This window comes from Falco peregrinus, chromosome 7 (genome assembly GCF_023634155.1).
Source record: "Falco peregrinus isolate bFalPer1 chromosome 7, bFalPer1.pri, whole genome shotgun sequence".
NCBI classification, from domain to species: Eukaryota; Metazoa; Chordata; class Aves; order Falconiformes; family Falconidae; genus Falco; species Falco peregrinus.
Genome location: NC_073727.1, coordinates 16670749 through 16698027, shown reverse-complemented (window position 1 = coordinate 16698027; position 27279 = coordinate 16670749). Strand labels below are relative to the sequence as shown.

Here is a 27279-nt window from a genome sequence, read left to right as displayed (position 1 = left end):
TTATTCTTCCTGGCTGTACCACATTATGCAATTATGTTTGCATTTAAACCTGAGCACTTACCTGTAATGATGCTGTAGTTCAGTACATGATACATTACAGCAGTAGATAATGCATACAGATAGGCTAAGAAAGCATGTTGTTGATGTGCTAAAACTAAACAGGGCATTGCATTTGAAAGCGGGCTCTGAAAGCTCACAGATTAGGCTGAGAGGTTTAAAAAGCTTGCATTACTGAAACCACAGCCGTGCAGGGTGAAACCCCCTTGCTGCTGGGCAGGTACAGGATGGAAAGGGCAGGGCAGGTTTCCCGAGGGCTGCCCTTCAGTCTCCATCGCAAACGTCTGCCACTGGCACTGCTGGTTGCTGCCACCCACTTCTGCAGAAGCAGGAGGGTCTCAGCAGCTGCTGGGAGTCCCAAACCCTGCACCCCTGTAGCACAGCCTAAGAGAGGAGCCACGAGGCAGCTGAGAGAACTGACTGTGCCTCCACTGCTGGCCAAGCCCCTTACACCTGCCTTACACCTGCGCTTATCCCTGTGATGCAGATGCAGCCTTGGGGGACAGATTCTGACCAGCTGGTTTGCATTACTGTCATTACTGTGCTGTTATGAACACACACTGCTACACCCACACCCACCCACACCCACCCACACACCCACCCACACACACACACATGTTTACAGTGGTGCTCGGTGGCTGGCTGGCAGACCCTGTCTCCAAGCGCTCAGCGTGATGGTTACCCCTGAAGTGTACCAAGGCACTTAATGTCTCATCTCCTTTAGGATGTCGCTTCTGGCAGATAAGGTGAAGACTTAAGTAACTTCCCCACCTCTTTGCAGGGCACTACACTGGAGCAAGGGCACAGATTTCAGAGAGTAATAGCTTTCGACACTGGAGGTCTGTGTCAGAACCTACCCTGGCAAGGCAGAAAAGCTGTATAGCCTGAAGAAATTTCTTTGTGGCCATTCAGGTCCTCCCTCTCAAAGGTGGAATTTACTTTTAAAATACTTTTGAAACAGGCAAAAACGGTCAGGCAAAATGTTTTGATGAAGCTGCTGCAGTGACTCAGCAGAAACCAAACCTGGTACAATCAGCCATGAGTTTTCCTTGCGGGATAATGAAGCAATTCCCTCCTACTACAGCAAGCACATAAGTTTTCTCTTCATTACAACGGGGATTTCAACCTATAGTCTTCCTAGCAGGTCCCTCCTTCCATCATGTTCTGGGGATCTGTGGATGGAAGGAGCAATGACTGGGCAAATGTCCTCCTGTTTATTTGAGAGAGGGAATATACAGCTGATAACATTAGGGCTCATGAAGCCTTTTACCTTTCAGTTGCATGATGCTTAAAATGTTCTGGGTGGTAACAGATGTTTCAGTGGAGCAATACCGTGATGACAATGAAATATTTTTCAAGATATGCCTGAACCTCTTAATGAAATAGTGAAAAAAATTGTAATAGAAGAACAGAGGAAAAGTGTCCAGTGACAGTCACATAACTGGCTCTGCTGCTTTGGCTGAGGAGATATATGCTGTGGATGCATATATGGCATCAGTGTTTGTCCTTGGATTGTGTGGCTTTGCTGTCTATATGCTTCATTTTATGCATAGGATGTACCAAGTTGTAGCCTACACGCAACGTTTTCTCTCTTCAAAGCACTTTTGAGTCTTGGCCTCAAAAACCAGGTTTGCACTGGAGACGGTTTGTGCATCAGTTCACTTGTATTCCCTACTTCCCCCTGAAAGCTGTGTGAAAGTCGGGGGCTGGATCCCACACCAGTGCTCTGGCCTTCCTCCCACCCTTGCAGCTGATTTGGGACTCTCATGAGTGTTTTTTCTCCTGACTGATCCAAAACCCCCATCATCATCATTGGATCTCCACTGGCACCGTTGGGGTGGACCAGCCTCATTCCTCCCACCCCATTTACTGTAGCGTTCATTCAGAAATCCTTCTTGCTGACATATAGGTACATAATTTGATTTCTTTTCCTGCAAGTGGTTGGAAAATGGTTAAGCTAATCTTTGTATTTGCAATTTTTCTCTTAGATTAGTTGAAGTAAGTCAAGATCATTCAGTTGTGCGATGATACTTGCATGGTGTGTACTGCAAAGGCTAACACAGTCATCAGGCTCGGTTATCCTGTTTGTGTAAACAACATGATGTTGCAATTTTCTCATTACCATTAAATTACCATTTTTAATTTGTCTCAGAAGCCTTCATTTTTTGAGAAATCCCTGGTTTAGAGAGAAGTGTAAAATATATTTGCCCTTTAGCTGTGGTCTGGAAAACGAAAACCAGTCATGATGTGTCTGAAGTGGAAGATTGCACTGAATTCCCCATTGTGTTTACACGCACAGGATTTTCATGTAAATTGGGCTTGCAGTTAAAACTCTGCACTGGGATAGTTTCCACTGAAATAAACTGTCTCTGAATATCAGGCCATAGATGAACATTAGGAAGATTCTTGTGAATTCGCAATGACTAGAGAAAAATTGCATTTTGTAAAACAGGGCTCTTCATGTGTCTCAAGACGTTTCCTCTGCTTCCAGGGCATTTTCCTTAATATTTCCTTAATAATCCTGAGGTTTCGGATTCTAGGATTGACCTCCCATTATAACCATCAGAAGACCCTGACAGACCCAAGAACAACACTTTGGGACTGGTGTGATTGTGGTACCTAGGCCTGGACCTTCCCCTGGGTCTCGTGGTTTGTTTAATTATGGATTGGCTTAACGGCTCGTACCTGCCTGTTGCTTTGTGTTTTACCTCATATTTGGGTGAACTTTGTTGCCTGTGCGTAAGAAGCTGACTTGTGCTATGTCTGGGACATGCACAGCCCTGACACCAGCGGTCTTTTTGTGCCCTCCCTATGAAAGCACCATTAGATTTAACTAATACTCCATGTCCTTAATTAAATACCTCTGGTGCAAAGAGCCTTACCTTCTGTGCTTGGAAATTGCAGTGATTACTCCCCTGCTGGAAAAGCCTTTTTTTTTGGTGGTTGTTTTTTTGAGTGGTTTCGCTGGTTTAGTTATTTGGGATTTTTTTTTCTTTAACAGGAATTAAGCTGTTTCTCATGCCATTGTCCAGCTGCAAATTGGCCTGAGACTTGTGCCATGGGCTCTGACCTCTGAAACTGCCCACTCATTTTTTTTCCTGAACTAATCAGCTAGACGAACTATTTACAGTTGGCTTTTGGGTCTTCTCACTGCTTTTGCGACTGCCCCTGTCTGAGTAATTAATGACAGCGTGGCTTGTTTATGGTCTTGAGTTACTAATGCTGTTGGCTGCAAATGCATTTTTACCTCTGGGACGTGCTAGTTTCCTGGTTCTAGTCCCACCTCACCAGCCCAGGTCAATTTTTTGTGCGTAAACAGATTTATCCTGTAATAGTTGTAGAGAGACTAGGGTCATTCATCAGTCCCATAGAGAACATGCCCAACCAGATTCTTCCCTTCTTGTGCCTGTGCAACTCAGCAGAAGTCAGAAAGATTCTGACAGGACTTCCAAAATTTAAAAAAAAAAGGGGGGAGGGGAGGGGAAGAGAGAGAAAAGGAAAAGCATTTCTTTCTTTTTAACTCGAGATACAGGGAGTCTCAACTAGAATTAAAGGTATTGGATAGTGCACCACCTGTCTAGCCATGTCCCAGACCTGATCCTTGCTGTACCAATGCTTATGGGAGTCATTAATGAAGGAACTGTCACGTGGCTTTCTTCGGTAGGTTAATACCACCTACATCTGAAAGCTGGAGTAAAGGGTAAAGAGAAGTTACATAGCAGGAGATGATGCAGATAAGCATAAAAATATCATCTTGTGGCCTTGGAAAGGTTTTGCTGGGTTATGTTCCAGGCTTGTTCTATCATGGGCAATCATGTCAAGTGTGCCGATCCATAAGGGAAAACACAGTTTGCTCGCCTGCTCCCTCTGGAAATCTGTTACAGACTCTCAATGCATGGATAGTCAGAAGTGTTCTGCCGGTTTCTGTCTTTAGTTTACTCATAGCTACAGTTTCTTTCAGTCTCCTTGGGGATAATGTTGTCTTTTGGCATAAATGATTAATTTTCCCCCACTGTATAGTTCTCTAGGTATCTTTCCTTCCTTGTTTTTTAATATGTGTAAGGCTACTTTCTTAGTGACTGGGGACTCAAGCACAACCATTGCTGCCATTTTTTGTATAATTTCTATCAGAAACTGGAAGAAGACAGTCCCATTATCTCTCTCATCTTTGTTGCCCAGTTCGCTTACCAGTGTCTGCTCAGTTGGGTTAACCATGGGTGGTCTCTGCCATGACATGAATTCGAGAGGGGCTTCCCTTCAGGCCTCTGGATCAATAGTGAAATTCACTGTTTTACCAAGGCAGTTTGTGCCAACATCTAAAACGTGCCACCCTATTACTCATAGCTAAGCTGGCATCAGGGACTGTCTTAACGCTGGCTCTCAGAGAAAAAGGACATCAGTGGTCAGATCATGTTATTATCAGGATCATCATCACATGGAACTGAACTGGGTGAAAAATTTCTCAAGGTCTGAAGCTGACAAACTCCTAGGAGCCAAGAGGCTGTCTTTTCTTTGAGGGAAGGCTGGGAGAAATTAGAGAAGTTCAAATACCCTCCCTGTTTTGCCATGTTCTTCTTTAAAAAGACTTTCTAAGTGGAAATAGGTTAAACAGAAATGGTAGAGTTAAATGCGGTGCTTTAACTAAGAGGATGGAAGTAGATTGTCCATTGCAAACATTTCCAGAGGTTCTCCTTGTGTTACTTTCAACTTCCTTACATCCAGCTTAGAAGGCTGCTTGGAAATGCCTCAATCAATGACAAAGTTGGAGTACTGTGATGATGTGCTCATGAATGAAAGTCCTTTATGGGGTTGCTGATCACATTGTACGATCCACTAGACTGCTTTGGCACTCTGATATCCAGAGAAACTCAACACAGGCTCTTTCAGTGTTTGAAGACAGCTTCTCTGAAATTGCTGCGTGGACAAGACAAGCCCTGCAAAAAATGGTAACTCTTAATCTCTGTCCTGTTTGCTTTTCTGTAGTGAAAACTGACCTTTTGGAATGGGAGGGAAATTCCCTAGAGAAGGATTCACAGTGTGCTGGTTTTTAGCTCTTCCCTGCCAGTTAGTGTTTGTTTGCTGTGCTCGTGTAATGACCATCAGATGGTACCCTCTGTCCTGAGACTGGTTGGAGAAGCCTTGGGAACTTCTGCATTCGTTATTAGCCTTGACCGTCTTCAGTCTGGCCATTCTTTGGTTTCACAGCACTGCCAGCTATTCATTTCTATATAGAAGCCTAAATCCATATATTTGTCTACAAAACAAGGTGTTGCACTGTACTGTTGGTAGAGAGGATATTGTTTCTCACTGCTTATACTTGGTTTTGCACAAAGTAAAGTATTTTCTGTTCTCTTTTGGATGATGCTATTCTGTCTTTTCTATGAAGCTGTATACATGCCTTCATTCTCTCTGTTAGCAAAATCCTTATACGCTGCTGGGAATGAAAAGACAATTGCAAAAGTCCTCTTTCGGTTCTAGTTTATGTAGAAAAAAATACATTTTTTTGCACTGAGTGATGAAAAGCATGCAGGAGACTTCTTATAACAGCAGGATGAAAGAGTGTCCTGTCATGCTTGTCTCAGGGATCCTGGTTATACAGAGGAACACCTAGCCATACCAATTGAAATTCTGTAACTTTGCAGTTGTGAGAATTTTTCAAGTGATTTGGCAAAGGGTTAGAGGCCCTACAAGCAGGAGAGGCAGGGAATGACGCCAAGAGACAGGTTCAGCTTCTACGGGCACTGGGCAGTGTTTTGCATGCTAACTCCACTGTCTGTAGCAAATAACATGCATTTGCATCCCTTTCAAGTATGTGTAGGAGGGAGGAGCCTGCACCAATTTGTCTGTTTTAATTATAGATGTTCTACCCACCTTCCTAATTGCTCCTTCATTAAGGAGTAGTTTGTTGTTTCTTTTTTCCCTAGGAGCTAAAAATAATCAACTTTTGTTTGTTTCTGTAAATATTTTCTTTTTTTTGCCCTTGAGGAGATAATTATTTCTATTGTTGCATGAAGATGGTGGCCAATACAGGAGGAATAATTAGAGCAGATGGCTGAAAATACTTCCCTTGTAAAAGACATCTAGTGTAATAAAATACCTCCCCTCCTCTTTTGTCTCCTCCAAATATACATTTTTCTTTCCTTCAGGTGGATGTGAGTTGGGTGAGGGGTGTAAATCTTTTCCTGATGTATTAAACTGAGGAGCTGTCAAGAGTTCACAGCCTGGAAAGTGAGCTCCCTGTATCCATCACTGAAATTAAAGTGTTTTCGAATGTGGCATGGAGTCCTGGGTCTGCGGCGTGGGGAAATATATGCTGTACTCCATCACTTAAAATGTTAACCTTGTCTCACTGTGGTGACTGAGGACAGGAACACTTGCTCTCCGTACTTGCTGGTTAAATGGCAATCTGTCAGCACCAAGGAAAAGGCTACCTTGTGGGTGTCAGTCTCCGCTGTGTCTGCAGCACTCCAAACCTTTGCTTGGCCACACATGCTGGGAGGGGTGTGCCTTTCTCCAGCTGGAGACCATAGGAAGCAACTAGGAGACTTCCTTGCACATGCAAGCAGGTTGCTGTTGTGCCAGAGCGGTACTGTGCTCCGTGTCTTATCCGGGGTGTCTGGGGGAACAGATAAAGCTGGCTGCCAGGGGTGGAGTTGGTGGGAAAACCTCCAGGCTTTAGATTTTCTCTCTGTGGCCATGTTGCAGATGGCCCTCAGCTGAAACCCACAGCCCAGAAGAGAGTGCTGAAGCACAGAAGAGTCTTTTGTTTAACTACACTGCTGGCTCTTGGTTTGGTATTCAAATGTCCATCGTTTTCCGACCAGAGGATGAGGGCTCTTGTCTTTGTGTCTGTAATGGTTGTTGCAGTCCTCACTTTTGGGACTGTACTTTAAAAAATCCCCACCTAACCAAATTATAAAGTTACCACGAAGTGGGTTCAAATTATTTACACTGTGTCTAAACAGAAGTTTCTCAACCCTTTTAAGCCCAAACCTTGCATTTTGGGGAAGAGGGAGTTAAAAATAACCAGACAAACACGTTTTGTGTTGGCAGAATGATTGTTCTTCACAAAAATTTAGATGAAACATTGAAAGAGTGGTCACTTACAATCCCTTCCCTTTGTGACTTGTTTGCCAGTCTGTGTGGGGATGCCAGTATATCACTGTTATTTATTCATTTGTTGCAGTTGCTGCTGCTGTTTCTGAGCCCTGGCAGTCATAGGCACGAGCTGAGAAACTGGTACTGGGAGATCGTGTCCCCAGAGGCTGACATAAAGGCAACCCCAGGCTGGCTGACAACAGCAGCAGCTAAAAACATAAAATGGAAAGAAATCTGCCTGAAAATGGAAAAAGAAGGTGCAGAAGGGAGGAAGGAGACAATGTGCTGAATGACAAGGAGTACATCTTGTATCATATGCTCTTAAAACATCATTTTACCTTTACATAATTCATTCATTGTTCTGGAGCTCTATAATGGGGAAGGAGTTGCTACCCCCCCTCAAATTAACCTGTGTTATAACAAGAGGTATATAACTTGGTACATAAGGTGCAGGCTTGAAATGAGTTCTGCATGACACACACCAGGTGGATATCAGGCCTGGGGATATATTGCAGGACACTGCTCATTGAATGTTCATGTTGGATCCCGTCCCTGGTACTCATGCACTGTGCTATCCCAGGAAGAGCAATGGGCTCCTTAGAGGTTCCCAGCGCTTGTGATTTCCCACCCACCTGGAGTTTCTGCCCGTATTTTGAGGGTTTGGTTCCCCACTGAGTTAGGGTTATCTGCTGTACTCAATTCAAAGTGCACAATGTTGCCAGGGTGGGTTTTCTGTGGGTGTTGGTGTAAGGGCACATCCTGCAAAAGTTTGGGTGGCCATTTGAAGTGTTCAGTTCATGCTATATTTGTGTTCTTGGGGAAAACACCAGAAAAGTCTCTTGCCTCAATCTAGCCACTGATTTTCACGAACTTTGCATTTCTATGGTCTCACTCCTCCTGTTAAACCCAGTTGAAGTTGGCCATGTTCAAGTGTGAGCGCTGACAGTGACACAGATGGATGCAGAGATGTTACGGTCTCATAAGCTCTGTTCTTTCCAAATCGTCTCCCCAACTATCTGGTGTACATTGGAGCCGGAGTGTGAAGCTACCACTTGACTGCAGCAGCTGCAGCCAGCCAGCTCCAGTTTCACCGTTCAGGCCTTGTTTTATGCCAGCTTCTCTTTCCCCCATCCTGACTTTCAAGCTCCCTGCCATTTGCTGTACCCCATGCTGAAGCTGGAAAAAGCACAGGAGGAAAACGCTCACTGCTAGCCTCTGATGTGCAGCTTTCCTTGGCTCTGTGGGTTCCTCCTGGCTCATTCAACAAGAGAGCATGGGATAGGCACCCAGCCATGACCCTGGCGCTTGCAGCTGCTGCTGCTCTTCAGTCTTACTGAGTAAGTGTTTAAATTAAACACTGTCGGTCAAATGCTGGGTGCCAAGCCGGGGGAAAAATGGAAAAGGAAAGAGTTTTGCTTCTATGAAAAAATAGTGAGGGGGATGAGCTCAGCTGCATTTTGCCATAGGCTGCTTAATAGGGACTGGACATCGCCACCGGCATTCAGCAAAGGAACTTTAAAAGTCCATTACAGTTGGAGATTGCATTGGGCTTTTCTCCCAGAAAACATGAAGAGGGTAATCATATGAGATTCACAAGGTCCAGGCAAACTGTGCTTGTGATTCAGGGCAGCTGGCTATTTCATTAGCCTTGCACTAGGCGATACCTTCTTCTTTCAAAGGTCTTAAGGAGCGGCTCTTTCATCTTAGGGAAGGGTGTAGGACAGCAAGAGAAGGGTAACCAAATAAAATCTTCTGTGGTCTCATTTCCCTTCATCAGTTCAAAGCCTTTCCTCAATTTCTACAGAGCTGCTTTCCCTCTAACCCCCCCCCTACATTCTTCTGTGCCATGGTAATTTAAAGTACTTTCCTTTAGCAAACCCCCTTTCTCTCCTCAGAAAGATTCTTTAGATTTATTCTCTTCATGACAATGCTGGGATGATACAAGAGATTATAAACGTCTCTTCGTCCTGTGTTATTAGTTGATGTTCATCTGTTCACTTTTATTTTTAAAAAAATAATTAAATAATCCAAAATCACTTGAAAGACACACGTGCAAGTGACGCACATGGCAGCAGACTAAGCCAGGCATCTTGTCACTGGCAACCTTTAGGTACTGACTGGATGGAACAACAGAGATTTTTATGACCTTGGCCAACTAATTTCTGCCTCTGTGTAATCATTCTTGGGTAGTAAACTTTCTTTTGAGCAATAAAATCTGTCTGCCTTTGTTTAGGTTGATGGTGCAGGGGTTGCCTCTTACTGTGGATAAACGTATTACCTGAATAACACTTGGTTTCAGCGTGTTTGTATTTTTTCTGAGTGACATTCTTAAGATGGTTAATTGTTCTTAGTTTCCCAGATGGTTCCAACCATTTTTTGCCTTATTACAGTGGTGGGTATCAGCTACTAGCTTTTATGCCAGAGGGTATAACACTGAATGGTGTGGAGTGTTCTAAGGGTTGACAGCAGAAACCTAGCAAGAATAGCTTAAACACTCATGTTATATAGAGAACCTTAAATGAAGAACTAGTGTATTTTCTAGTCAGAAAGAGGGATTATCTTTAAAAAAAATATTCAAATTCAGAAAAGGAGTTTATTCTTATTAACTCTTGCAAAACTTCTACCAACAGCTGACTAAGTTTTTGGTGCTAGCAAGAACAACCTGGTATATTCCTTATGCCTTTGCTTTCCCATTAGAGCTACTGGAGGCTTCTAAGTGACTTCAGAGGGTTAGAGTGACATCAGAGTGACTTTATACTGTTTAGCAAGCCTTCTCAAAAAAACCCCCAATGTTCTGATGGATCCCACAATTTTGCAACTACATGATGAAGTGTTTTGCTAGTAGCATTGGTTGAGTTTGTGCCAGACAAGAATTTATGGAATTTGTAATGGAATATGCAGTTTGTGCTGCAGTTGGCTTGGTAAGCAGTGTGGTAAATATGGGTCTTTCCATGAGCTGTACCCTCCTCTGTCCCTTGTTTTAAGACAAAACCAAGTATAATTATCTACTTTTTCAGTGGATCTATTGTATACCCTTGTATATTGTGTATCATCTGCTTCAAAGCACTGTCAGTGAAGAGCAATTCACAGCCTCTCTGGAAAGACAGTGACTAAACATATCTATCCTTTCAGCTGGAATTTTGTCCTAAATCTCTGAAATATATAGATAGATGTTTGCAAGTAATGAAGATGAAACTTGTCCTATTACACTTAGCAACCATGGAGAAATTATACCCTCTGTAACAGTTGTGTACAGACGTGAAGGCTTATTTGTACTTCTATAATGATGAAGAGGTTCACTCCCTCTGACGCTGGAGGTTTTGCTTCCCAGATGTTTTCACTGCATGTGTGTTAATGCACTCCCAGGCTTCAGTCTAAATTGAACCAAGTAATTCCCTTTGCAAGGAAATCGTAGAATAGGTCAGAGGGTAGAACTTACCAGCATCCATACCCTACAGATGGGATGGATGTAAACCAGTTGTATCATTTAACCTGGGAGCCAGCACCCATTCCTTGCTGTAAACAATCAGGACAGTAGTCACCATATAATAGTTGATGACATATAATCATAGCTGCTATGGGGAATATTGTATAAAATATCGAGCACGTAAAGCTAGAATTGACAAATGCACAGTTGAAAGAATAACTATTGTACCACCAGTATTGATTCACCTAAACCGCAGCTCCAGAGCAAAAGCTTTAATGCACGTGATGTGCTTTGATTGAAAATGGAATAACTTTATTTTGCTTTTGTATTGAGGTTATTCTTTCCACTGCTGTTTTGGATTAGCATAATCCAGTGAGGACCACAAATATTTCCATGTCTGTTCCACGCCCCCCCCTCCCCCAAACAGTTGAGGCTGTTCTTGCTAGTTCACATGTGAGTCCAAAAGAATATGTTATCAGTGCATATGTCCACACTTGTACACACATCCATGCAAAAACATGCACACTTTCCTGAAGAAATCGGTCACACCTTCACTGCAAAGTTCATGATTAAAGTTTAGAGGTAAGGAGACACCATGACTGGAAACAAGTAGGTGACATTCTGACATTGTCACGAGTCGGGAACCAGTGCTTTATTTGGAACTGGCAATGCAAGCCATTGAAGGAGAGGCAATAATAATACTGGGTAAGCTGAGAAAGACAAAAAGGTATTTGAAAAGAGGAATGTGTCTCTAGATGCAGATGAGTGGCTGGAAAGCCTTTGTAAAAGCCTGTAAAGCAAAACATTTCCCATCGAGCGGGATGTTTTAATTCTAAACTCTTTAGGCTGTTTTTACAACATTGCCAGGAATTAACATGCAGTTCTGCCTCTCGGGAGGCAGAGAGAGACACACACTGGGAAACCCGCGGACTTTCCACAGCCAGCCCTGCAGCAACCCCCTGGTGACCCAGACCAGAATGAGACAAGGGGGGCAACCCCCAAGTTGCGGGAGGTGTTTCCGAAGGCCGGGGACCTCTCCAGCCCCAACGCTCCTCCATCCCTTGGCTCCACGCGGTGTCCCCCCGGGAAAGCAGCTGGTGTGGCACAGGCGTCTCCGCTGTGCTCTCGGCCAGCTGGCTTCCTGAAGGGTGGGGAGGGGTGAGCTTTGAACTTCTCTGGGTCTTGTTTTCTTTTCAGCTTGCCCTCCAGTTTTGCGGCCGGTGGGATGAAGACTCCAGCTGGCCTGCTGGCCACCAGCCGCGAGATGGCGATAACGTCACGATAGAAGGCGGCCGGACGCTGCTGCTGGGGACCACCACCACCAGGCTCAACCTGCTGCATCTTAAAGGTCTGCAGGAGGGGGGGTTCAGTGCTCTTCTTCCTCCAGGGCTGGAGTTTTTCATGGCTGTGATCTCTCCTTCCCTTCCCCAGCTCCAGCATCGCAGGAGACCCCTGGTCAGGCAGGCTGAGTCTGCTCTCAGTAGATACAACAGGATGATGATGGGGGACAGGGGAAGGATTTAATTATTATGTATGCAGAAAGCATCGTTTATGCTGTTTGAGACATAATGACAGTACGAGTAGGAAGGCTTTTTTTTTTTTTTTCCCTTTCTCTTTCCCCCAGCTACTGCCAGTGCTGCTGTCCTGAGTGGCGTTCAGTGATAATGGCAGTGCTGATAACAATAATCAACTCTGTTTTGTTTGGCATCTTTGAGGCAAACGTGTTGCAGAAGCATTTACAAAATTAATGATGTTACAGAATTACAGGCCACAGCTACCCAATGTAATAAATAATCCAAGATCCTGGAGCATGACTGGTGGAGAGTAAATAACTGTGCACAATTATGGGGGGAAACACTGGGTTTTCAGGGTTCACGTACCCTGGGGTAGATTCAGTGTGTCAGTATATCTTTGTGGCTTGTCAAAGTAGGAATTAAAATTACTTGTAATTCAGTGCCAGAAATATTACTCCCTGGAAATTAGGCCTTAGTTGTGAAAACTGTTGTGCACATGCTTGCATTAAGTGAATTACTTGTTCTGGTGAAATTACTTGCTCAAAGGTAAGCCTATGTGTAAGCCCCTGCTGAAATGGAGCTCAAAAACTGGGAAAAGGACTCTTTATATGCTTAAGGACCTGGATCATCTTTGCTTGTAAAAATGATTTTTTTATATTAAAGGGATGTTAAGGATATTAGTTTTTCATTGAGATGATGATGAAAAACGTGCTTTGACAATTATATTTCAATCTAACTTCACTCATTCTATAAAGAAAAATCTTTGCAAGTTTATCCCTATTGTGAGAATATTTCCAAAAAATATTAAACTTGCTCTATCTAGGTTCAGAGGTTTTCAAGACTTATTACAGCCGGCATCATTCCTGTTAAAAAACCCCACAAAACAATCAAAATTAAGTTAGAACTGAGATTAAAAACCAAAGTGAAATGTTTCAGTACAACTTTTTTCCCTCTCTTCCCCAGTGAAAATCCTAAATCTATATGATATGAGATTCTTCTTAACCTCATTGTGATTACAGCATACAGTAGAGGAGACAGGTCAGTACCCCAGATTTCTGAGACTTTTGGCTGCAAATCTGGATGAGGATTTCAGGGATCAGTCTCTGTGAAGAACTGAGGCACAATCTTGCAGCAGAAACCCTTTGAACTTTGCGCCCACTCAAAGGCACATTTGATCTATGAGTCAGCACTCACGAAGCAAACGGAGGTCTGATTGAATTTAATGAAGTCTGGAATGGTATCTTTATGGCTTTGCCTCATCTGACATTCAAATCATTTCTCCCCTTTATCATGTGTTCCAAGAAGCTTGGTTTATAATGTAGATTAAGTTAGGAAAGCAGCATTAAAATATTCTAGATGCTGTTATTGTCTGCATTGCTACATGCCAAACACAGGAATCAAACGTTTTAGAAACAGAAGCCTGCAAGGTAGTTGTTTACCCAAGCTTCATCTTTGCTGAAGTTTCTTTGTTGCATCCACCCCCACTTGCATGGGTGCTGCTAGCTGTTTAGTCTTGGTTAGATGTGGAGTCAAGACATGCTGGGGTCTACTCTGATATGAGACTGAGATTTATCTTTTCTAACCTTATCTTTAAGTTGTCCAGCTCAGGGAAGTTGGTTAGGCTCCGGTACTGATAGAGAGAAACACACACCACCAAAGACTTGTTCATCTTAGGCGTTACAGATACCCGTTGTAAGACGAATCATGGTCAGGTGAGCCACTTAAAGTAGCAACTACCTAGTCTGTGAGCAGGTCAGATTATTGACAACTTTCCCCAGCTGCAAGGTGGGCATGACAATAAGCCCCTAACCCGCAGGCAGGTGTAGATACGGGCTTCAACTGAAGCACCCCCTTCCTAGTCTAGCTGGAGTGGTTTTCTTAGTTGGAGCTGGAGAATGGGATTAAATCGTAGTTTTGCTCCCTTTGGCTTTCACGACTCGGTATCAGGCTGTCTGTGCACTCACAAGCTGAGAATATAATGCACTTTACAGAAGAAAAAAAGCTGGAATGCTACTGGATTCATGCCTGTGTAAAGATGCTCTACTGCCCGTTTTCTGGTGCTGTATCCAGCAAACCCAACACATGTTTATGGGCCATTTCTTGGATTCCCCTTTTTTAGGACACCATGAGGATTTTGAATACTGCCTCTATGTTGTCTCCTTATGATGCTTTGAACATTGCAGAAATTGTTTAAAGAGTATTATAAGAAGGGTGTCACCTTTATATGCAGCCTTAAAGTGACCCTGCTTTGGCTGTCTTAATATACAGCAAAATACATATAGTGGTTCTGGTAGTGACCAGGTTGTCTGAGCAGAAGATCTGGAGACCAAAGCAGTAGAGAAACAGCATTAGGCAACTGAATCCTGCTCCCTGCCATGGGGGCTCAGCAGTTTCTACCTCCTCCTCCACAAACGAAGCATGAACACGTGGTTATCGGCAGTGGAAAGTTTAGTAGCCAGACTGTGAAACTGCTCAGACAATACTGATTGGAGAAGAGATACAAGATAGACAGATTGTAGATAACTGTATATTCAGCATATTGCAGTTATTTTCATAATCCCAACATCACAAGTATGGAAATATTTATGGTAACCCAGGACAGATGGAAATTTCCTTTGCGCAGAGCTTACAGTGGAGTAACTCCTTTGTGTTTGATGGGTTGATACCTCAGACATATGTTAATGTCTTTGTCTGAATTTATAGTGCTCTAGGGAGCTCTGGAGGCCAAAAAAGCTGCCTGACCTTTCAGGAGTACCTTGGGGATGAATTTTGGGGTGATGCAGCCAGTATACCCTGTTGCTTTTCTAATGGCAATTTGGAGATGGCCATCATTGGAGGCATAAGGGAGAAGACTCCTTTGGCCCCTATTCTATAAAAGCCTCAATATCACTTGTCACAGCCCTTCCTGTCCCCCTAACATTTGTATCTTTGCTGTATCTTAGCTGTCCTGCTAAAACCAGCGTGCCAGTTCCCTCTTCCATGGTCAGGCTCCAGGCTGAGGTTTTCAGCAAGGTCTGACTCACCTCACCCACAGTTTCTGCCTCTAAAACCTGTGCATTCAGTTTCCAGAATACTCCAGCTAATCTGAGGTTTGGGGTTTTTTTCCAAACTATGAGATTCCAGAAAAAAAGTAGAGAACTGACAAGCCCCAGAGATACTCAGGACAGTGCCAATTATTCTTTTTTTTGAAGCAATGCTTATCCGTCAGTATTTTGCATTTCTTGTAATTCACGCTTAGATCAGACTCTGGCTAGAATGGGTCCTGTGCATAGAGCTGGGGAGCAGAGAAATGCAGATACTGATTTGGCTTGACTTTTTCCAAGGCTTTGGTGCTATTAGCAAAAAGCATCAAATATTAGCTGGTACACCTGCATAAGTAGTTGTCAACTAACCAGTGCTTCAGTCACTGCTGATAAAGACTGCCTTTGAGTTTGCTGAAAGAAGGAGAAAGCTTTTCCCTGTTTTCCTGTCTATGGCATCAACCATAAAACCCATTTAGAAATCCCTTGTCAGTAGGCACAGTTGGAAACTACTTGTGTTGCGGTGTTTTCTGTGCCATTTTGCTCATCCCATTTGGGATGTGCATTGTGATACTTTTTGCAGGCAGTTTCTAGTTCATATTTTCTTTTTTTAATCAGGCAGAGACATTACAATTAAAATACCGTAAAAGCGATTCTGGCAGTATTGCAATAAGCATGTTTTTTAATTAAAGAAAGAACATAGGATGTACAAATAGTACCAGCTAATGGGAAATTTCATCCAATGTATTTTTTAATTGAGATTTAAAAGGAAGAAAAGTCAGCCCTATTTCTCCCTGTTGCTGTGTGGTATTTTCCTGCATTGTTACAGTGAGGTGTACCAAGTCTGCAATAATTACAGTCTCAGAGCCTTAAAGTCCTGACTGTTTTCACGGGGGTGAAAAAAAAAAAAGAAAAAAGAAAAAAGAGATATCAGTTCTTTAATTTGTTAGTATATTTTTTTGCAGGAATTCAGTGTTATTCTGTAGAGTGCAACTTGCAGAGCTGGACATTCCTGGAAGAAGGGTTTTAAGGCACTGAATCTGTAGCAATTTGGTGGGTTTTTTTTTTCAGTTCTTTCCACAGCTCTAAACCCTGGCTTGTGGGTAGGGGCTGCAGATTTCCCTTTCCCATCATGTTTCAGATGGGCATGTACATTAGACTCCCAGGGCTCTTGCTTGCCAATGAAATTGATTTTCTGCAACTTCAGTAGCTCTTGAAACTCCTGTGGAGTGTTGTAGGGTGAGCAGATGGGCGGAAGGTAATCCTGGCCAAGCAACTGCACATCGCTTTGGCAGAGATGGGGCTGAATCCCGAGGCAGAACCATCCTCTTCCTCCACTCACCAGCATGGAAGGAGGGGATGTGCACCTTTCGGGGAAGCAGGTACTGCCTCTAATCATGGGATGGGAAGATCTGCTGAGTTGGTCTCTACCTGTCCTAGATGCTAATCAGGCCTAATCAGTAGCACTGTTAGTAGACCTGTCCTCACATGCTTTCATGTGGTACAGAAATACAGCCATTGTGACCTATGGAGGCTGGGAACTGAGGTCCAGGTCTTCCTAAGTTTTTAAACTACAAATAAATACTTTCAAAGGCATGAGTCTGTATCATGAGCCCTGAACTACAGAGGAAGCATGCTGTGTAATAAGTTTCTTCAGTTTTGAGGTATCCTCCTCTGGTGGCTTGACAGACCGTGCACTGCTATAGCTTTGCTGTAGGAACAGGCTGTCGCTAAGACCAAGGTCCAACCCGCTGTGCTGGACACGAGGAGATAAACCTTTAAATTCAAATGGCAGAAATCAGCTTGAAATGAGATAACCGTGGGTGGAGAGGTATAGCAAATAGAAACAGTCTGGTCTAATAGTCACCCAGACAGACTGTAGGTGAGCAGAAGCATATTCCTGCGCTCAAAACAGTGGTCCTGTCTCTTCCCCAGTGCATCCATCCCTTGCTGAGGGAGAAACATTTAATGCACGTCTGTCACGTGGGGACTTGAAATAATAGCTCAAGGTTATTTTTCCATCACACCTCTACATGTGGTGTTCACCTTGATGACTATACAAGGCTCATCTGGAAGCTTCCTTCATTAGGTTCTAGATGATGTCATACATGTTGGAAGCCATCTAGCAGTGTCCACACCTCTTCCCCACCAGGTTAGCTCTCCTCTTGCAAATGCATCAAAGATAAGTATCTCGGACGAGTACCTAAGAGCTGAAGAAGTAGAACGACTACTTTGAAGGATATATACCTATGGCAGCATTTTCTGGGCTGCCGATCTGAATTGCCTTTGCCTGTCTCCTGTACTCTAAGGGAAGAGCCCAACTGGCTTAAAAGGGAGCATGTGCCATCTGAGCAGATGGCGGTGAGTGCAGCAAGCCAGAAAACACAGGCTTGTTGAGCTTGGGAGACAATTCCTGTCTGAAAGTACACAAGCAGCTGCCGTCTCCTCGCCCAGGGACAGATTAAGGCCTCTGTCCAACCAAACGTTAGAATACAGGCTTAATTTTTTAGCATGTTAGTGATGTTCTGGTGGAAATACACAGGCATGGGAATTCACAGCTAGTTTGGGATCTGTACCCGTGTATTATGAATGTGGAGGTACATACCCAGGGAGGTGGAGAATGAGTTTTGGATTCTTGGTTCAGGCAGCCTTTGGGATGAAGCCAATATAACAAACTTCTTTTCTCCTTTGTGTCTTGCTTGGCAGTGGTCCAGCCTGTAACCAACTTTCATGGCTCATCCGACTGTCAAGTAAGCATGTCAACAGGGTGCAGGTGACAGTCGATGAAATAATCGGTTATTCTTATTTAAGGCTCTTAAACTCTGTATTCCTCTTCCTGTACACAGGAGGACCTTTGTTGGTTTTTTTGTTTTGTTTTGTTTTGTTTTTTTCCCCCCTTCCTGCTTGGAAGCCCCACCAGGAACACCCTTGGAGCCAGAGAGTGAGCAATAAGTGGGCTGCCAGCATACTGCAGCCTTGTTGTACAGGATCAGTTGTTTCAGCAGAGAGATTCCAGCTCTGGCAGTTGCCTTCTGCTGTTTGCCACTCCGGGATGCTTGCCAGGAATATAACTTCTGAGCTTAAGCTTGTCTCATGGGGGGATACTGTGGCTTTGTCATGTGAAACACCAAGTGAGAGGAACCAGTAAAGAGCAAGCTGGAGGCTGTGGGAATATTCATTATACATGGCCGTGGTGTACCCACAGCACAAGCAGAGCAGATCTTCCCTGCACGGTGATGGGAAGGAGCAGTCCAGCTGAGGAGATGACTTTTCAATCAGTAAATCCTCTTCTATGCAGGGGAGGTGTTCTGTTAGTTGAGGGGCATAGCACAATAATGAAGTATAAGACGATTCTTTTGGTACTTTCGTAACACCTTCTATTATTGATTATAAAAAACCCAAAACCTTTTCAGACTATCCAGCATATTTCTTGTAGCTTGCCTGCTCTAACACTTCATTCAACTTTACATAAAGAAGTAGAATTAAATCTGGTGATAATCACTTATATCCTTGCTCCCTAATGAGCTGTTCATTAGGAAAAACTATCTTGTATCTACAGTGAATGCAAAGTATGGCCTCAAAAGATGATACTAAAAAAGGCCTCCACGTAAAAGGTGCACTTTGGAATGGGAACTTTGCTTCCCTCTGGGTTTGGGAAACTGCTAGAGCGCTCTAAATCACAACCAAAATAAGAAATATCAATATCTATTTAATGCATTATAAGAACATCTAGGTTAGAAGGATTTTTTTTTTACAAGGTTTTTGAGAAGGGATATAAGCTGCTATTTATGAAAGTGTGAATCGTCATGACAGAAGCAAGGAGAAACGTCAGTCCTCACAATCCTCTACTCCATCATTATTTGTTCTTTTTTTTTTCTTTTTTTTTCAGAAGTGCATGATGCAGCCTGTTTCCATAGTAAATGTTCTGGAAACCTGGGCTGTGGTATTGCATGAGCCAGTCCAGGACACCTGTCTTAGTGACGTTTACATCAGCTTTCCAAATCCTTTTCTTTTGTTGTGCTCTGCACTATTTCCCAAGAACTTCAGATGTCTTTTTTCACAAAACCAGTTCTGCCAGTGGTATGATGTTGCTGCAGTTATTCACACAGCAGATTACAACCTCCACCTTATTATCAGGTTTTTATCAGGTTGTTTTCCTTAATATTCCCTTTCCCCCCTCCTCCCCATTATTTGGTCTGGCTGTTTCTCCTCTCCTGTGGGACAGATGGAGTTGCCTAGTTTTTCCCTCTTTCTTTTCCTCTCTCTCTCTCTCTCTCTTTCTCTTTTGTAAAGACAGATAAAGAAAGATTTCTTTTCTGGGCAGAGGTGGAGGCTAATCGCTGGGTTAATTGAGAAGAATAGTGCTTCTGATGTTCACACAAAGTATCAAATAGCCTCAACATATTTCTCCCTGCTCTCTGCTCTCCCTCACTCCACCTAAAGAGACCCATTGAATTTGCACATTACTGTACAGAAGTGATTATGGGTTTAATTGTATTTATTTTGCTTGGTGGGGAGGCCATCATAACAGTAGTTGATTGATTTTTATAAAATCACCCTCAAGGTCATATGTAGGACTTTGCTTTCCTGTGCAGCCATAACAAACAATTTGAGGGTCACAGCCAAAGGCTCAGTTGAGCAATATTCTTGCCTTCTGCTTTCAGAGAAGAGATCAAGTGCAATAAAAGAAGGAAGCATAACTTTTATTTTCTTTTTACAAAAGGGGAAGACAACCTTGTAAAGCAGCAGCTGTATATTTATTCTGATCCAATGAAAAACAGAGATACAGAGATCTAAGGGTTAGAGAGACAATATGCAATTTTTTGACATGAAAGTGTTTGTAAGCTTGGCTGGAGTTGGCTTTACAGTTAGACTTGGTAAATGGTTAAATGAAGCCCTGCTAATGCTTTCTTTTCTTTTCTGTGGATGCTGCTCTTCTTTTATCTTCAGCAGATGAACTTTTTTTCCCCCACTTTACCTTCTCCCAAGGACTGCTTGCCTTTTGCCTTGGTTCTGGAAGGGGTTCAGCAGCTTTGCAAATAGCCAGGGGACAACAGCATTACGGTGTGACCGTGAGTGTATATATCTGTTTCCTATGATTATATGTTGGGTCTGACTGCTGCTTCTAAGGGAAAGTGTCACACACAGCAGATGCCTTCTGGTGGTCTTGATCTTGCAAATCTTCGCACCATTGCCAAGTGTGCTTGGGTTGCCATTGCATCTAGCAACAGAGAAAACCAAAAGCCGGGCAATAACCACCACCTTGAAGTCCAATTATTATTACTCCTTCACATCTAAATCTTCACCCAGGGTGGGGAAACCTTGCTTTTGTGTAGGTTTTCCCCCAGGAAGGGCAGACTTGCAGGCCAAGCATCGCACAGCTAGTGCCTGCATGCCTGCTGCTACTGAAACTTCTTGGGACTATTGCTCGTACTTGCACCCGGTGCAGAACAGTCAGCAGCATTCAAATTTATCAGACACCCAGAAATCCACAAAAGATACAGGAATTCTTTGAATCAACAGAGAGAAAAGTCTATCAAGACAGCTGATATGCAGCTAGCTTATTACTGGGGAACAGGGGATTTTAAAAAGAAGAAAGGAAACAAAAGGGAGATAGAGGACTGGTCATAGAGGACCAGGTGTATGTAAGGAGGCAAACAGTGGTTTTTAGGAGCTGTATGAGGGTGAGCTACTCCTGACCTGCCAAAGCCATCTTGTGCAGAAAGGTGCACAAGAGACAGTGCAGAACAAGTGTTAACACCCATCCCAAAAGCATTAACTCTTGCTGGTTGAGCCACTCCTGTTTTTGCAGGAAGAGGGACTCCAATGTGAAGTTCAAGGTGTCACCTTTTCACTCCTTGCTAGTTTTCCAGAGAGGCAGATATCTATACCACTGGCAGCAAAACACAGCTCTGTGGTGTGCTCTGTTGTGTCTCAGCACTGCTAATGAAGGGAGGAAAAATAAACAGGTGCTACTGTTTTTCAGCAGACCTTCTGTGGGCCAGGCAGGAGGAGGCAAATCCCAGACTCTTACGGGAAACAGGCATTTTCCCCTGGCTGCCTCGAAGTCATCGGAATGGCTGCAAAAAGAAAAGGAATGAGGAATCTTACATTCTCCCATCTGTGTCATCCCATGGGGAAGGGATAGAAGGTTTTGTGCGAGGAATTCAGTATTTCTAACCTGTCTTGTAGACAGCTTGAAAATTTTGGATGGACAAAATGTGGCTGAAACTTGGGAAAAAATTTGGGGATGTTATGTGAAGCATAACTACAATTTTGCAATCAAAAGATAGGACAATTTTGGCTACCAGCCTTCCTGGTTCAGTGGTACAGCATGGCAGCAATTAGAATACTCATTAAAAATTGTATGAAGAGAGGTGGAAACAGAAATGACTATACTTCAGCATAGGAAGTCAATAAAGACCTTGGGGTAGAACTCTTTTTTTTAATGCATAAAATTTTATTTTAAAGGAATAAAATAAATTGCAGTGATTTACAGTTCCATTTCTAGATTGCGGGGATGAAATTATTAACACTGCTGCTATAAGGCAAATGTATTTAATAAGTATTTCTGTTCTATTATATCACAAAAGGAAGATGGACCAGCAGGTCCATTTATTACTAAAGAATGTTAATATAATGAAGATGTTAAATAACATCATTCAAGAATGCACATTCTTAAATCAACAGGTCTATTCTCATTCAAGAGCTTAAAACTGCTGGAAAAGGCATTTTGTGGCCCACAAATATTAATTTCAGAGTACATGGGAAATTACAGAGGACTGTAGAAGTTCTGATCTTGTCTCAGGGTCCAGGCAGGTAAACGGAAAAAAGATATTGGCTGCTTAGTCTGATATCAACCACAGGTCAAATGAGAAAACCGGATAAAGTTGAACGTTACAGATGATTGAATCCATAAATTACTAACTGTAGGAATATACTGAGTGAAAGGATAGAAATTTTATGGAAGAAAAGCCAGAAAGCTTTAGTTCACTCTCTAGGAAAATTGCAAGTTTGTTTGATAAAGTTAATTCTGTAGAACATGTGATCGTGTGATGGCTAACTAAGGATCACCTGCCAAGATCTCATGGCAGCCATCAGACATGAAATGTACTAACTCAGAAAGTAAAGTGTTAGTAAATTGAACCATTCTCATGCCTACTTGGATGCCACTGCACATCATTGATAATTTGAAAGTAAATGGAGAGTCGCTTATCGCATTTTGTGAACGCCATTCAAACTAAATGCAGATTTACACCGCTGGGAAGAAAGCTGGGCCAGGAGCAATTAGGAATGAAAGTAATGATTACACAATCAGGGACTTTGTCAGACAAAGCCATGATCATGAAAAGGATCAACAGTCTGTGTGGCTCAGGGATGCCCACCTGATCTCCCAGTGCAATGAAGAGGCAAAAGGAGGCAGTGGGGTGTTTTTTACCATGAAAAGCAAGAGGCAGAGTGTGGGGCTAAGCTGGTTTTGCCTCTATAGGCAGCATCAAGAACAATAAAGCACAGAAGAATTAGGAGGTCAGGATTTCAAACTACAGAATGAGAACTGGGTTGTGAAAGAGGATCCACCACTCCATGAATTGGAGACAATTCCTTGCAGGAAGAGTCCTGAAAACCTTACCAATCAGTCTGGATGAGGGCTGAGATTCGATTTTACCTGTAAGTACCTTCACAGAAAATGCTGTTTTCTATACCTCTCTGCAGTGCAACGCAGGAAGGTGCAAAGGGAACCGCTGTCTGAAAGCTCATCCTTGATGAATTATGGTTGGACATAAAGCAGAAATTGTGAAGAGTAAGAGAAATTTGCTGTGGGAAAAGATGATCATAGAAAACGGTAGAGTGATGTCCCCAAGTCGTTTAATTGATTGTCTGCCTTTCTGGAGGGTATGTGGCAGTCAAACACAGGCAACTTGACTTCCTCCAGTTTTTCAATAGCATGACGTGCACAGGCCATCAGGCGGTATGAGCTAATGGTCCCTTCAGTCTGCAAATGAATACCATTTCAAATATTCCCGTTTCAGCCTGGCATGTTTTGTATTAAGAATATTTCTGTTTTTCAGAAGTCTCAGATGTATCTCAGAAGAAATCAGGTCTCTTCTGCAGTTCTGTATGAGACAAGCTGAAGTTTCTGCTGTTTTATCACAGTGTATTCAGTATAATTCATAAAAATGCTATGTAGCAAGCTTAACAGAAATATATTTGTGTATAGAAAAATACGTCTAGGGAAAGAGAAAATGTACACATAGGGGAGCTAGTGTTTGTGAGATCAATCCCATGGTTCCCAGTGGTTATAAGCAAGAAAATGTAAGATTTATCTCTTTAATCTATTAAGCATATTCTGTAAAAACTTATGTGGAATCTACTGAAATTGGGAAAGAAAATATTTAATGGGTAGTCCTTATTCAAATACTAGCTTTGTTATAAGCCTAATAAATTAGAACTAAGGCTAAGTTATAAGACTTTGTTATAAGACTAAGAAATCAAGAAACAATGAAAGCCCCTCAACACAAGAATAAACAAGAATTACCAGGATAAACAGAATGTGTTCAGCAGGGGTGGATGCAACTAGGTGGGAAAGGCGCAAGTGCTATGCATCTCCTTTATCACTGAGAGCAACAGGACCAAATCAAAGGTGAACAATGATCAAGGTAGTTTTAAATCTGATTTTTATCTTAAAACTTCTTCCTTCCTTTTTCAACTCAATACTGAAGTTAAAGCAGAGGTCTGATCTCCTTCTTGCTAAGGTTTGGTAGTATCTGGTGGTGAAGGAAAGCCAGCTGTTTGGTAGGTATAGAGGTCACCATTAAAAACTGCTAACACCAGTAGAAAGCTGGCCATGGTATGAGGTGGCACAGTTATTAGCTACTTTACATAAAAGGGAATGTTGGGAGGATGATAGACACTTTGTAAAGAGGCCTGAGGTTGCCAGGCTTTGAGATGTTCCCTGCTAGCTCCTGGGAAGCATGGCTTGAGCGGGGAAGCCATCCCACATGCGAAATGATTAGATATCTGAGAGTCCACTGTGTCCAAATACATTGTAAAGGTAGGGACAGTGTCCTTCACAGGGAAGAAAATATGAATGGAGATAAAAGCATAAACCATCCTGAGATGACAGGCTGGGATCACCAGCTCACACGAGGCAAGAACAAAGATAACATTTGACAGAACTGAAGAGACTGAGTAAAAATCAGGGGATAGAAATGCTTTTTCATGCACCATATACTTAGACCACAGAATTCATTGCTTCAAGAAATCACTGAGACTAAATACTAGAAAGATTTGAAGGATCAGATCTATATTAATGACAAATCTTAGATGGTAAAAGGACAATGTTGGCAAGGAGATGAAGCCTTATGCTTTGAAGTGAAGTTAACCTCTAATTAAGGATTAAAATGAGGCTTTCATGGGATGGGGAGGTCATCTCACATTCAGCTAACAGGGAGAAGTTTCTTATATTGTATTTGGAAGCATCTGGTTTTGAACAGCGCCTGGAAGAGTATGCAGGATTAAATCAACCACTGAGCTAAACAAGTTGCCAGTTCTTATGTTCCAAAGATGTTCTCACTTCCTCTCTCCCTGTCACAAGTAGCCTGTAATCTGAAAAGTAACATGCAAATTAAGTAGTACTATCCCTTTTTCATGTTTAGAGAGCCAGTAGGTTGAAACTGAGATTTTCCAAACACAGCTCCCTTGCACTGGAATTGGAGAGACTTAGATGTCTGCCCAGGCTGAATGGCCTTGCTCAAGTCTAGAACGGCAGCCTGTGGTAGAATTGAAGAATGGGCTGAGTTAATAAGGTCTGTAAAAATCTGATAAATCCATAGGCAGAAGCACAGGGCAAGGTGGAAATTTTGCAGGATGCAATAATATTTTACTCTTAATCTCATAATTTTATTGCAAACCCATTTTTTTACCCATCTCTTACAGTTCCTTTGACTGTGAGATGATGACTGGCTTTTAGATCTATGGTTGCATATCACTCTTCTGTTGTCTTCAGGTGGCAAACTCTTGTTCACTGGTCCAGGACCTGTAGAACTCCATGCTCATTACATTCTGATATCTGATGGAGGAGAGCTCCTGGTGGGATCCCATGAGGCCCCTTTCCGTCACAAAGCGCACATTTACCTCTATGGAAGCCTCCATTCTCCATCATTATTTCCATATGGGGTCAAGTTCCTGGCAGTGAGGAATGGGACCCTTTCCATTCATGGTGAGTACATTTTTAAATTTTCTTCAAAAGCAAAGCACAAATGCATAAAAGAAAACAAAACAAAGCAAGAAATGTTTTTGGAGGGGGGAAAAAACCTCACAAAACAACTTTGGTCATGAACTTGGGTTTCTAATTGCAATGAAATATTTGTAGAAATCAAAACCTGTAGAAATTTAGGCCAGAATTTCATATCGTGTTCACCACCAGACCCCTATTTCTGCAGTATCATATGCACTAGATCTTAGTGCTGTATCTCCATAAAAGCTCCCATATGGGGAGCTGAGTAATTTTGAAAATCTGACCCCCTAAAAGTAGATGGTATCAAGTAGATATGAAACCCTGGCAGGGATTTAGGTGCCTAGAAGATGAATTTGTGCACATCTGTTCACAAATGAAAGTCTCTATCCCTTGGACACTGGACCTTGGATCTCTGTTGTGAATCACGTGGGTTTGCTCTGCTGCTAGAACGGGTTATCCTTCTGTCATCTTTCTCCTTAACAACTGGGAAGTTTCCTCCCCAAAGAGTGTATGACTTTTGGGATGCCCAAGAAAGGGTAGTCTGCCAGGTAGGCTGCAGAGTGAGGCCAACGCCAAGCACGCTGCAGTTGGTAGCCTGTGCCAGCTGGAGTGGGGATGATGCTTTGAGCACCAGCAAAGTGCTCCTGGCAGTGTGTTTTCCCCCCCTCCTCCATCTCTCCATGCTGTGCTGGCATCCCCATGCCGGTGGTCTGTCTCTAGCATTAGGAGCACAGCCAGTATCTCTCTGTTTTCCTGGTGGTGCACACAGCTGCACCTGCTCAGCACTGGTTGTTGTCATAAACGACAAGTCCAGGGCTATGAAGAAAAACCTGTGGCAATGCCAAGAATTTCAGTCCTAGATGCCCAGTCCTCTGATTTAACCACTGGACCTCTCTCTCAAAGGAAGCCCCACAGGGCCAGGGCATTATGTTCTTACCAAGTGGAAGAGACAAGGGACATAAAGGACAGAAAATGGCTGTAGGTTTGCACATGTTGTGGCACAGGGGAATTTAGCTACAGAGTTTTTTGGAAGGCTATATTTATACAGGTATAAAATGTCCTTTTCTTGGTGCAGCAGGTTGGATGTGGAATTCAGGTCCAAATTCGGCACGAATCAGAATATTAGTGCAATGCATGTGTGACAAGCTCTTAATTAATGGGTTGTTTTTAAAGGCAATATATGCCGTAGAGGAGAAAAAAACAAAAGAGCACAAATGTATGTGAATGCTTCATCTCTCTCCCTAATGTTCTTGTGCATCTGCCTTCATATTGGTAGGTGTTCATATCCTCCAGCAGGGCTTGAACTTACACCCTCCCGGCCTACAGGCAGAAATGCTGCTATCTGAGCATCGCTGACACATATGCCTCTTGGTCAAAAATTATGTCAGACACCGAGGGATACAAGCTGGGCATAGACGGGGAGTGAGCTGTACCGCTGTGTGGTAATCCTGTCAGTTCACAGGAGCTGAGCAAGGTCAGGAGAGGTGGGTTGTTGGAGAAGAGTTGATGAACAGATGCTTTTCTCGATCAGAAGAGATCAGCGGAGGCTGGGGAAGGTGCTACTGGCAGTGCAAGGGAGATGGGCTGCACTGCTCCTGAACGCCGTGTCAGGTGCTCTTGACCACTTTGTTGAGACACAGTGAGGCTAAATTATTTAGTGCATGCAAATGGATTTAATAATTTTGGTAAACTGGCTTTGCAGAAGGGTAGAGTGTGTCTGTCCCATTTCCTAGAGAGGCTCTGTGAAAAAGGGCCATTAGATTGTCTAGGCTGAACTGACTGTCTGCTACTGGCCATTGAGTTTCACACACTTATCCCAGCCTTGGGTTTGGTAACTCACATTAGATTAAAGCATGCCTTCCAGAAAGGCTTGGTCTTTGAGGACGTCAAGGGAAATGGAAGCTAGCATTTTCTGTGGAGACTTGT

General features: G+C 43.0%; 1 protein-coding gene across 2 annotated transcripts in view; it reads left to right on the top strand.

Moving 5' to 3' along the window:
* PKHD1 (PKHD1 ciliary IPT domain containing fibrocystin/polyductin) overlaps positions 1–27279 on the top strand; it is a 279722-nt gene that overhangs the window by 80820 nt on the left and 171623 nt on the right. For both annotated transcript variants that reach the window (XM_027789196.2, XM_027789199.2), the window contains exons 37-38: positions 11780–11930; positions 25123–25335. In XM_027789196.2, the coding sequence (XP_027644997.2) occupies positions 11780–11930; positions 25123–25335 (364 nt within the window). The remainder of the gene's footprint in view (positions 1–11779; positions 11931–25122; positions 25336–27279) is intronic.